This window comes from Rattus norvegicus, chromosome 10, assembly GCF_021556685.1.
Source record: "Rattus norvegicus strain SHRSP/BbbUtx chromosome 10, alternate assembly SHRSP_T2T, whole genome shotgun sequence".
NCBI lineage: Eukaryota > Metazoa > Chordata > Mammalia > Rodentia > Muridae > Rattus > Rattus norvegicus.
This window is the reverse complement of record NC_141543.1, coordinates 47,314,540-47,326,619: the sequence shown is the minus strand read 5'-3', so window position 1 is coordinate 47,326,619 and position 12,080 is coordinate 47,314,540. Positions and strand designations below refer to the sequence as shown.

General features: G+C 45.5%; 1 protein-coding gene across 2 annotated transcripts in view; it reads right to left on the bottom strand.

Annotated features, from left to right (window-relative positions):
- The window catches only part of Gria1 (glutamate ionotropic receptor AMPA type subunit 1), a 318,504-nt gene that overhangs the window by 97,170 nt on the left and 209,254 nt on the right, over positions 1 to 12,080 (bottom strand). For both annotated transcript variants that reach the window (XM_087573808.1, NM_031608.2), the window contains 1 exon segment: positions 7,810 to 7,914. In XM_087573808.1, coding sequence (XP_087429934.1) covers positions 7,810 to 7,914 — 105 coding nt within the window.

Here is a 12,080-nt window from a genome sequence, read left to right as displayed (position 1 = left end):
TTCCTCTTCTCCTCCCTCCTGCCTCTTCCTCCCTCTCTCTAGTTTTCATTCTCTATTCTTTTCCCTTTCCCCCTTTCTTTTTCTTGTCTTCCCTTCTCATCTTCTCCCCGCTCTCTCCAGGCATCCTTGTCTGTCATTCTGCTAGCTGTAGATAAAAAGAGAAAAGGATGGAGAGCCATTAGTTCACAGGCAGGAGATGGAAAGTAAGCAGCCTTCTCCACATCCAGAGCTCAGCAGAGAAACTGAGTCACAGTCCATAAGGTTGGTTTGTGCTTTCCTTTCCTTGGACTTTGTGTGTGTGTGTGTGTGTGTGTGTGTGTGTGTGTGTGTGTGTGTGTGTGTGTAAGAGAGAGAGAGAGACAGAGAGAGACAGAGACAGAGAGAGACCGAGAGAGAGAGAAAGAGAGAGACAGAGAGAGACAGAGACAGATACAGAGAGAGAGAGACAGAGAGAGACCGAGAGAGAGAAAGAGAGAGACAGAGAGAGACAGAGACAGATACAGAGAGAGACACAGAGAGAGACAGAGAGACAGAGAGAGACTGAGAGAGAGAAAGAGAGACAGAGAGACAGAGAGAGAGACAGAGAGAGAAAGAGAGACAGAGAGAGAAAGAGAGAGAGACAGAGAGAGACCGAGAGAGAGAGACAGAGAGAGACAGAGAGAGACAGAGACAGATACAGAGAGAGACAGAGAGAGAGACACAGAGAGAGACACAGAGAGAGACAGACAGAGAGAGACCAAGAGAGAGACAGAGAGAGAGTGAGACTGAGAGAGAAAGAGAGACAGAGAGAGAAAGAGAGAGACAGAGAGAGACCAAGAGAGAGACAGAGAGAGAGACAGAGAGACAGAGAGAGAAAAAGAGAGAGACAGAGAGAGAGAGAGAGAGAGAGAGAGAGAGAGAGAGAGAGAGATCTTCAGCCATTTAAAATGGCAGCTATACACATGTTCTTGCATTGGCTCAGTGAGCTTTCTGCCATCTCATCTGCTTACTTCCTGAGGTGGTGCAGCTGGGCAGTGCCTGCTGTAGATCTGGGACACTGCCCATTCATCCCTTCCCACAGCAGCTATTCTGACTGTGAGCTGGAATCAGTTTACTGGTAGTGAATGTTTTCCTAGTCTTTCTAAATGTTTTTTATGTTTTAATTCCTTTCATCCTTGCTGAAACCCCATGACACTTGCCAGGTTTTACTCCCCTGTTAAGTGTGAAGACACTGTGATGTGGAGAGGTAACCTCCCCAGGGCCACAGGATAACCATGGTGCAAGAGCTGGAAGACTTCCCTTGTTGCAAAGCTTACAGGTACATGCTGAAACTGTCTCTTTTTTTACACGGGTGCTAAGGATCAAATTCATGCTTTCACGACAGGCACTCTGTTGATTGAGCTATCTCCTGAGCTCTAAATGAGCCTTCCCCCACCCCAGCTGTATTGTGGGAGAAGAAGACATGATCTTGCCAGGTTTGAGAGAGACATCTGGATGCATAGGTTCATGTTCACACTCCTATGAGCCAGCCGACTCATGTGGATATCCGGCTCTACAACTGGATGCATAGGAAGCTGGCAAAAGTGTCTGAAAAGGCTTTGTACATGAGAGCTTATGTCCCTTCCTTTGGGCAGTGGGCTGGATTATCATATGGGACTTTGATTCTCTACTGAGGAGGTATGGGGACTTTGATTCTTGTTGAAAGTAAATCAGAGTAAGGAGTTTGCTGAAGATTGAGGCCCACTGTTCTGGAGAGGATTTAAAAAATTCTGACAGGGAGAAGTCTTCTCCTGGGGCCACTTATTATTTTTGATCTCCTATTTTCCATCTGCCTCTAAAAGATTCTTTGAACGTCAGAAATGAGTCCAGATGATAAAGAGGATATTCTTAAGTGGATGAAGTTTAAAGAGCAGGTGATCACAGAACTGTGGATTCAATTGATCTTGCCTGCAGCCATTGGGTTGAATTTGTACACGGGTACCCCAGGATTGCCTTTGAAGCCGCAGCTCCTGACTTCCCCAAATGAAGGTTGTTGTATTGTGACAGTTGCCTATTGTGACAGAGCTGGCTATCTGACCACCAAGCAATCTTGTTTGCCCTTCATTAGGTAGAACTAGCAGAAAGAGGTTATCTTTCCCCAGCCTGTTTGGCATCCCATTGGGAGAAACTGAGGGATGTGCCTCTTTTCCTGACTGATCTTTCCTGAGTTTCCAGCAGCTTTACCAGTTGTCTTCTCCATCTTTTGCTAAATGCTGACAGCCAGAAAGACTCTAGTGCACAGCGATGCCTTCTTCACCCCAAATGTTTAGACGAAGCCCAAGGGCTGAACCTTATCGATGGTCTCAACCAACTAACCTCAATTTTTAAAACTTCTACCAAACTAGTCTGTCATAACTTGCTGTAATTTATGTTTCTCTGCTTCCAACGAGGCAGACTACATAAGCAACCAACCAAACAGAATGACTTGTCATCCACTAGACAAGAAATTAACTTCCCATGCAATAAAGAGCTAGGCTTCAGAGTGTAGTCCCTATAGCATTTAGCCAAGATAGCACCTCTAAAAGGCTGAAGAGAATAACCCTATTGTGGCTTTACTTCAGAATATGTTGTAGAGATGCTTGGTTGATGGATAGTGAAAGAAACACCTGAGGAATAGGACAATGACTATACAACGACAAAGCAATGAGCCAGAGAAAGGAGCAAGCATTGATGTCTAGGGCTCCATAGGCTGAGGTCAGGGGGTATGCTGTATTTTTCTGGAGGTAAGAAGCCACAGTGAAGAGTTCTAAGCAATATGATTTGTTGTGTATTTGAAACAGACTCCACATCTCTGAGGGTGAAAATGTGGTCATTGTAGTGAGGTAGGATCATACACACTTAATGGGATCCATGGTAGGGAGGAAGCTGCTGGTCAGGGCAAGGAAGGTGAGACATGGGCCCTGGGCTGACCAATGAAGATGGAGGAACAGCTGTATTGAAGTCGGATCTTAGAATAATATCAGTTTGTGTGTGAAAAGTTGGATGCCGAAGACTTAAAACTTCCAGGAGACGTAGGGGATTGAAAGCCATGTCTTCTCCCAGAATGAGAAGATAGTGGAGATGCCAGAAGGAATTCCGGTGACTGCTGTTTCCTGCCCAGTTATGTGCGAAGTTAGACCTTAGTAACCAACCCAGGCCAGGGAAGGGGGACTGAAGTCAAGTTGAAAGTGGGGAGGATGTCAGATGCCATCAATAAGCACCAAAGCAGCCTGCCACACAGTCAATGGGCGAAGGGGACTGATTCTTATTGCTGGTCCCCTGATGACCATGTAATGCTCCTGTGGGTGGCCACTATCAGACTGTGTGATCCTATCACAACGTGACAGGATGTTTTATTCAGAGGATCCCTAAGCCCACCCTGAAGTCATACATATAAATGGAACTTCTTAAGACTGAACATCACTAGAGCCAGGGCCAAATCTGTTCTCTGAAACTCTAAGCTTGATGGATGGAAGTTTAGCACCTCAATTGGATATTAAAGCACATCAGGATGCCTAGGGAGCTTGCTAGCCCTGAGTCAGGTGGATACAGGTGGGATTGGAGTTTCCCAGAAGCCCTGAACTAGGAAGAGAAAGCTTTTGTTGCAAAGGGCAGGTAGGGCCTTATGACATCCCGGAAACCATCACAAGGTCACTCTTGAAAAGCTTAGGTATTAATTTGCTTGGAATTTGATTGAGTAAAAGTCCTGGAGGCAGAGATTCAGAGGAATTGATTTTCTGAAAGGCAGATCCCTGTAGACAAAGAATGTTTAAGACCACATTCTAAGAAAGGATTTAGACACTAGAAAGTAAGTTAGAAAACAGCTTGGTGATTAAAAAACCAGGCACAGACATTTGCTTGCAGGTTTGAGGGCTGCTCCATCGGTGCTGTATGCACCTGTGCAGTGCGGTGCAGAACTGATGTGAAGCTTCTGTGGCTGACAGAGAGGAGTTTCAAACATGAGCAAGTGGATGTGGGCTGAATGCACTTGCATGCCAGAGGTCGCTTTCCTCAACCTTGTCCTTTGGAAGGGTAAGTATGGTGTCATTCAGTCCTTCAAGGTAACTTTCTTCTTTCCTTCTATCATTCCATCCCTCCTTTCCCCCTCTCTCCCTCCCTCCTTCTCTCCCTTCTTTTTAAGTCAGGGTTTTATTACATAGCAAGACAATGCTTGAACTGACAATGCTTCTCTTGGCTCGGCCTTCAAAGCCCTGGGATTACAGGCTTGCATCAGATATGATGTAACAGGATCAGGAAGGCCTCATGATTTGTTCAAGGTCACATGGCTAACAGAGAGAAAAGCAGATACTTAACTACTGGACTGCCTATCCTTAAAGCCCTGGATATGGAAACCCAATAGTCTGGGGAGAAAGCTTTGAAGTTATCTCTGATACTGGCTCATCTCCTTGCTGTAGGAATCTGCGTTTTTTAAGTAGGTCTCCAAACAGTGCTTGTGGTAATGTCTGCTCATCCCTACAGTGAGCTGCTTGCTCTGGGAAGTTCTTGATGAATCCACGGTCTAGAGAAGACAGAGTCTTCTATGGACTGAGTCATGGGAAGGATCAGAGTCACAGCAAAGGTCCTGTAATCATTGACGAGGTCACACCAAAGGCAGGTTAAGGAATAAGAAAGGTTCTTAACTCTGTTTCTATAATAAACCATAGTCTAGTCTGGAAATGGATGGCATGACTGGGAAGAGAGACTGGTAAAAAACTCTACCACATGGAGTCTTTTAAGGGTCATCCAAATACCAGAGCTGAGAGGAACTAGAGTTTATGCAGCCAAATTCCTCTCACTTAATTGAAGATGCAGACTTAGGTAGGCTAAGCAACCACCAGATGGATGACACACAGCCGGATGATAACTAAACATATCTCTGATTCTCATATCTACTTCTTACACTACCCTATGCTCTCAATGCACTGCTAATGGTAGACAGGATTCTGGCTTTAATTGGAATGGTCCTTGGGGAGAGGATAATTCTCATCAACAGCTTCCCTAGTCTCTTGTTATGTAGCCCCTGTTGATCTTAAACTTCTCCTGATCACCCTGCCTTATATTCCCCAATGCTGGGTTCATAGGCCTGTGCCACCAGACCAGGCACAATCTCCATATTTTAATGGTGCAAAGGCATAGCTTTTATGCGCTGTCTAGGTATCAACCTTTCCCCACTGGCGAGTGGTAACAGTACTCACTGTGAGGATTGTGCGGTCAGCCAGGTTCATGGTTGCTTATTGTTTAAGAGCAGACACCGACTGTTCCAGTCCTTTATAATCCACCCACAGCATGCGCATTTCACTGTAAGGCAAGAGCCATAGCCCGGCTCTCCCGAGGGTCTGAAAGCACTATGGTTGGGGGAGGAGGTCATGAGTCTGTTGTCCCTTCCAGGAGCAGCAGGATTCTCCTGGTGTGCCCTTGTCCCCCAGCACTGTCCTGATTGTGTCAATTTGATCCTTTCAGGCTTGACAGCAGTTGCAGATAAACAAGAGCTAGGGAGTCAGGGGCTCCTAACAGGGTGTCTCTTTAGTTATTGCTCACTGAGTCCTTGGGCAGCCTAATGGGCGTCTCTGTCTCAGTTTACCCAAGGAGAAAGGAAGATAGACTAGATATACACATGCCCTGACAGAGCTGAGGAAGACACATCAGACTGCCCAGATGCCAGTGTGTGCATCAGAAATGTTTCACAGCTATTGGACACACCCCTGAACTAATCTAGGTATAATGTATGTGTTTCCATTTTAGAGATGTGGAAGTTGAGGACAATTGGGACAGTTAAGTTCTTGAGGAGAAGTAAGTACTTTTTGTAGCAGTCGTAATTAGAAGGATCAAGCCTACAAAACCAGATTCTTGTGAGTAGAATAATACTCCCACACAAGATGTGCCTACTGCATGCATTAAGTTTGACCATGTTCTCTTACGTAGTAAAAGAACACATATCTGAGAAGGAGGTTCCTGGACCATCTGGGTGGGACCCATCTAAGCTAATAAACTCTTTAAAGTAGTGTCTTCTCCAGCTGTGCCAGTGGAACAGGGAGATGTGATGCTTCTGAGCCCGTGGATAGAGATGGTGGTATAGGTAATGGACAGACTCTAGAAAAAAGTTGGCAAATGAGAATAAGCCACCAGTGAGGAATATGGTCCTGCTAGCACCTTGATTATTTAATCCATCCATGAGTGGAATCATAAGGTGAAATATTTTTGTGGATTGAAGTCATGGTTTGTAACAATGTATATGACAACTATAGAAAAGTCTCACATCTCTGATGAGCTGAGCTAGGCTAGAAAGTAGAGGTGGGCTTTACAGTGGGGTAGAGAGCCAAGGATGCTGCATTCTTCGAGCTATCTAGAATTTTCTGCAATGGAAGCAATGCTCTGTGTCTGCCCTATAAGACCCAACCCCCAGGAGCCACATATGGCTGTGTAGCACTTGATAATTTTTAGATTTTAATTCATTAAAATTGAAATTTCAGTGGCCTATATGGCCAGGGAGAGGATAGTAGCACACCCTCAGAGTCACAGAGGGTGCTTTGTCTGAGGTGCCAGCTTTCCAGGTGCCAGGGGTGACATTTAGAACTTCCAAACACCTGAGATGTTCGAATTATTCAATGACCCCGCACAGGGTCAGCAGCATCATTAAGAGCTCTGTCTAAGGCTCAGAGAACTTGGAAGACTTGTCCAGATCCCAGAGGAGTAAATAGAGAGTTCAAGCTTCGGTTCCAGGATCCCTAAGATCCACAGTCCTCCACCAGCTTCAAAACCTTCAACAATATCTCCTTGCTGGCTCACCACAAGGAAGCAGACAGGATGATGCCTGAGGGCAGGGGACACAGAGGCTGCCAAGAGACAGAATGAAAGCAGCCAGGAATGCTGTCTCCAAGGAATACCCTCTGCTCTAAGTGCTGAAGGCTGAGGAGGTATCGGCCAAGCAAAAGACAGCAGCAGGGCGGAGAGCCCACCCTCCCTAGGTATGTGAAGAGTCCAGGGCAGTGGTTCGCGTGTATTCACAGAACTGGAAGAAACACGATTGTCTGGAGAGGCATGAAGGAAGTGTCAAAGGTCAAGGTGGAGAGCTTGACAGTGACCAAATCACACTATGTTTTAGAGTTTAAGTAAGTCCAAAGGATCTCTATTTCATCTTTAAAAGGTCCAGTATGAATATTAATATTACATAAAAACACAAGCACGTGTGTTGTTCACTCTGACTTCTGTTGAGAAGAGAACATGGTTGTGAGTAAGTGTGGACAATCAGAAGGTAGTTACCCTCATACATAAGCACCCCAGAATTCTCCAGAAGCCCTAGGAATAGAACTAGTACTGTGCAGTACATATCTATTACTTTATATTTTCAGGTCCTTACAAAATATCAAGACCAAATCTTATTCTATATCCTTGGCTAGTCTCAGTCTTACAACAATCTTCCAGCCTCAGCCACTCAAATGTTTGGGTCACAGGCAAAGGGAGTACACAGGGGTCTCCCTCTGTGTGCTCAGAGTGTCTTCCTATCCTAAGGCTCTCAAACACTCTCAGAAAAAAAATCTGGGAGTTGCATCCCCATATTACAGAGAGGGAGTCAATTCTCAGAGAAGGGACCTGACTTTCTCCAAATCTCGGATGACAGATGGCAGAGCTGAGACTAGAGGAGTCTAGAATTGACTCTTAGGTTTTAATTAATTAAAATTTAAATTTCAATGGCCTATGTGGTCAGTCTCCAATTTCCTCAGTGTCTTCAAAGCTGTAGGCAACGCAGGTATCTAGGACCCTCATTAGCAGCCTGAGCCTCCGCTCAGTCCCGTCAGCTAAGGTGGCGCTTACCTTTCGGATTCCATCATGTTTCATTTCGATCACGTGGAGGGTGTAATTGGTCCGGCGCCCTTTCTCGTTGAACTGCACATTTCCTGTCAAACCTTCGAAGCGCACCTGAAAACAGAGCCAAATTCTGAACGGTGAAGCTGCTAACTCAAGTTGCATTTCATGTTTGTCCCTGTGGATGTTGTTGTTGTTGTTGTTGTTGTTGGTGGTGGTGGTGGTGGTGGTGGTGTGTGTGTGTGTGTGTGTGTGTGTGTGTGTGTGTGTTGGCTTTCAGAGGTGGTATCTTAAATAGCTCCATCTTGCCTTGAACTCGATATGAACCTGACAAACATGACCTTGCACTTCTAAAGCCACCCATCTCCCACTCCACCCCACTCCAGTCCTCCACCTCTATTTCTTATAATGGGATAACAGGCGTGTGCCACCGAGGTAGGCAAGCATTCAGGATGGCTTCCTAGCTTGGAAGTCTGCTTGATTAGACTGTGGCTCCATCTTATACACTGAACGGTGCACCAAGCAAACTGTTGGCAACCTAGGACCCCCATCTTCAACAAGCTGCAAATTCATCTGTTAAGCCCTGGAAACAGGTTACCCTAGTAACCCCTTCATAATGTCCCGTTTCTATTCCAACACACCTCCTGGAAATGAGGAAGTGGGCCAATCTTATCTAGATTAGTTTTGGGATATATGTGCAGAGCATCAAACTGTGATGTTAGGTGAAGTTTTAGGTGGACTCTTCTATGTATTCTCTCATGCCCATGTATAATTGGATGTGCAAATATATGGTTGAGCTCAAATGCATTATGAGAAGATACACGCACAGTGTGCTAAGACAGGTTAATCTAAGTCTGTCCGTCGAAGTAAACCGTGAAAATCACACCCCTAGAAACCTAACTGAACCCCATAAAAGGAAGACTCAGAGCACCCTCACCCATGTGGTGCTCTGACAGCTCACAGTGAACCTCTTTCTGACTTGTGCTAACACTCTTCTTTGAGTAACATATTCTTGCTACTTTATAGTCGGTGAGCCTTTGTTTTCTTCTTGAGTAACGCACCAAAAACCTGGAAAACACCCAGCCCAGACACCAACTACCACGCCAAGAGGGTTTTTTCTTGTTTTTGAGCAAAACTTCAGACCCCGAGAACATGTTGAAGTTTAGAGCACTTCACCCTTTTTCATGAGTACATCCTCACCTAATTGTGTTCATTCTCTCTTACTGCTTCAGGCAAGCATTAGCAATAAGCTAGAGGGCATGCTAGTGGGACATCCTTAGCCAAACACTCCAACCACACCCTCCCTGCTCCGATGAGCAACTGAAGAAGGAGAAGCTAAGGGACTGAGGTGTTACCACTGATAAACCAGGAGGAGTGCAGACTGGAAACCAGCCTTAGGATGGATGCCTTGAATATGATGAGAAAAGGTTCTTTAATTCTTTTGTGAGTCCAGAGAATAAAATACCCGAAATCTGAAGAGCTTCCCCACTGCCAGCCAGGTGACCTTGAGTGATTTACCCCTTCCAATCTCCAGGTTACAAAGTTCCTGCCTTGTCTACCTTGAGAGACCCAGTTAATGCACAAGTGCAGTAGAAAGAGAACACACTCACAGAGACCTCACATCCAACCAGAGCATGCAGGACCTTATAGACATCTCAGATGGCTGAAACATCATTTCTATCAGATCCAAAAATTTACAACATGGGAATTGTCTCTCTCTCAATGAGCCAGACTGAATTTGCAAGGATTTGTATATCTAAGTTCAAAATTCAGATTAAAGGTCAAATAGACGATATGGGAACCCAAGCCTGCTGCTCTGTAGAGAATGAATATCCCTCCAGCTGAAGATGGGTCCAGGAAATGACGTCACAGACCCTGATGTTGACCCTGCCTGTGACTGGTAAGGTGAGTCTGCAGCTGTTACAAGCAGAGGTTCTGCCCAGGGCCCAGAGCTGCTTGTATTCTTCCCCTCCAATAGCTTGAAGAAAAGTCATGCTGAGTTTTATTTTTCACGTGAAGTCAGGAAGGATAGCTCTCCACTCTTTGTGTGTGTGTGTGTGTGTGTGTGTGTGTGTGTGTGTGTGTGTGTCCCTGTTCTAAAGCCAACCCTTTCATCCTTTTCTGGTTTGAAGTCTCAGTAGGGAGGCCATGACAGGCCCAAAACACTGAGCGAATTATACAAGCTCTTTGCTTTGTCATCTGTAAGCTGGCGGTTTCACTGCTCCTGGAAAAGTCCAAACCATCCTTCCCTTGCAGAAAGAAAACAAAACATGGATCCTGCTATGAGGACTACTAGAAAGGAGTCGCTGACTTCACCTTCTTCTCACTTTGGTCACTGTGGTGGTTTAAATGGGAAATGCCCTCCGTAGGGTTATGTATTTGAATACTTGGTCTCAGGTTGGTGGCACCTTTTGTAGATGTTCAGGTGGTACTACAACTTTGCTAGAGGAAGTATGTCACCGGGAGTGTATGTTGCCATGCCTCCCCACCATGATGGAACATGTAAGTCCAAATAAGCTCTGTCTTTCTATAAGCTGCTTTGTTTTATCCCAGCAATAGAAAGGGAGCTAACATCGACATCGTGGCCCATGCTCAGCTCTTCCAGTGCTTGAGATTCAAGACAGGTAGCTTGGTTGTCAGGATTCAGTTTAAGTAACTTCTTTAGATGGCAGTGGGACAAATGTTTGATTACTGGATGGTAGACTAACTGAACCCAAAGAATTGTCACTAACAATACAAATGGGTACCTGCTCTTTCTCACTGTTCTCACGTATCAGTCTGTTTGGTTAGAAGACATTGCACGATCTCATGTGACTCTGTTTCCTCATGTGTTAGATGGATCTGTTTGACTTAATTATGTCTTAAGTTTATTTTAAGATTAGATACTTTATGATAAAATTTTGTCTTTGCAAGTGCTCAGCTATTATAGTTACTAAGGATGGCCCCGGTATCACTACCACCTCCCAAGCACTGTGCACTTAGGAAGCTTTATCTGCATTTGCAAGAATCCTATGAGGCATGATTCTTAGATTTTATGATTTCCCTTCGCAGGGGGAAGCCAGAACTCTGCTGCTAGGTGGGAAGAATGAGCAGCAGAGGCAGGCCTGAAATTCAGAGTTCCTGATGTCTGCTGGTTTTATTACCTCAGATAGCGAGTGGCCCCTCTCTAAGATTGCCACATTCAGCCGTAGTGGGCCACACAGACATTCACAGTGTGGTATGTGATGGCTGCCTGCTGCCACAACCTCTTGGGCATTTCCAGACACATTTTGTTGTCACCCAAGGACAGCTGTAGGTTCCTCATTGAATCTGTATCTGGGCTTCCTTCTCGAATAACTGAAATATCTACGATGTTGTGTTGGCCGTGAGTGTTCATATGTGGATACTATTCAGATGAGAAAGATGATGAAGATACCTCACATATACCGTGTAGGATGGGCCAACCGGAATGAAGAATAGACTGGAGTGTAGCATACTCATCAGAGATGCTTCATCCAGCAACTTACAGGAACAGATGCAGAGGCCTACACAGCCAAACCTTAGGCCGAGCTCAGGGAACCCTTTGGAAAAGGCAGAGAAGGATTGTAGGAGCCAAAGGAGTCATGGACACCACAAGAAGACCTACAGAATCAACTAATGTGGGCTCATAGTGACTCGTAGGGACTGAGCCCATAATCAGAGAACCTGGATGGGTCTCTTTACATATGTTATGGTTGTGTTGCTTGGTGTTCTTATGAGACTCCTAACAGTGGGAACAGGTGCTGTCTGTGACTCTTTGGTTTGCTTTTGGGACCCCTTTCCTCTTGCTAGGTTGCCTCATCCAGCCTTAATATGAAGGCATGCGCCTAGTCTTATTGCAACTTGATATGGCATGTTTGGTTGATATTCCTGGGAGGCTGGCCTTCTTCTGGAGGAAAATGAAGGAGGAGCAGATTTGAGGGAGAGGTGAGGTGGGGAGAGGGACTGGGAGAATTGGAGGGGGGGGGAAATTGCAGTGGAGATGCAATATATATAAGAGAAAAGGGAGAAAAAGGAAGAGTTCTGAGTCCCTTGAGCAGATGAACTAGTCCTAGGAATTATTCAATGTGTCCAGACAGTGCTGGATGGGACTAGGATCCGAACCCAGCCCTTTCCTTCAACATTCCTGCAGAGGTCAAGTGTGCCATCCCCTCGTGTGCCTGCGTTCTCACTCTAGTTTTCTGTAGGCATCATGTGTGCTTGGAATAGCACCAAGGCCTCATGCATGCTGGGCTATGCAAGTGCTTCACTTCTAGTATCTC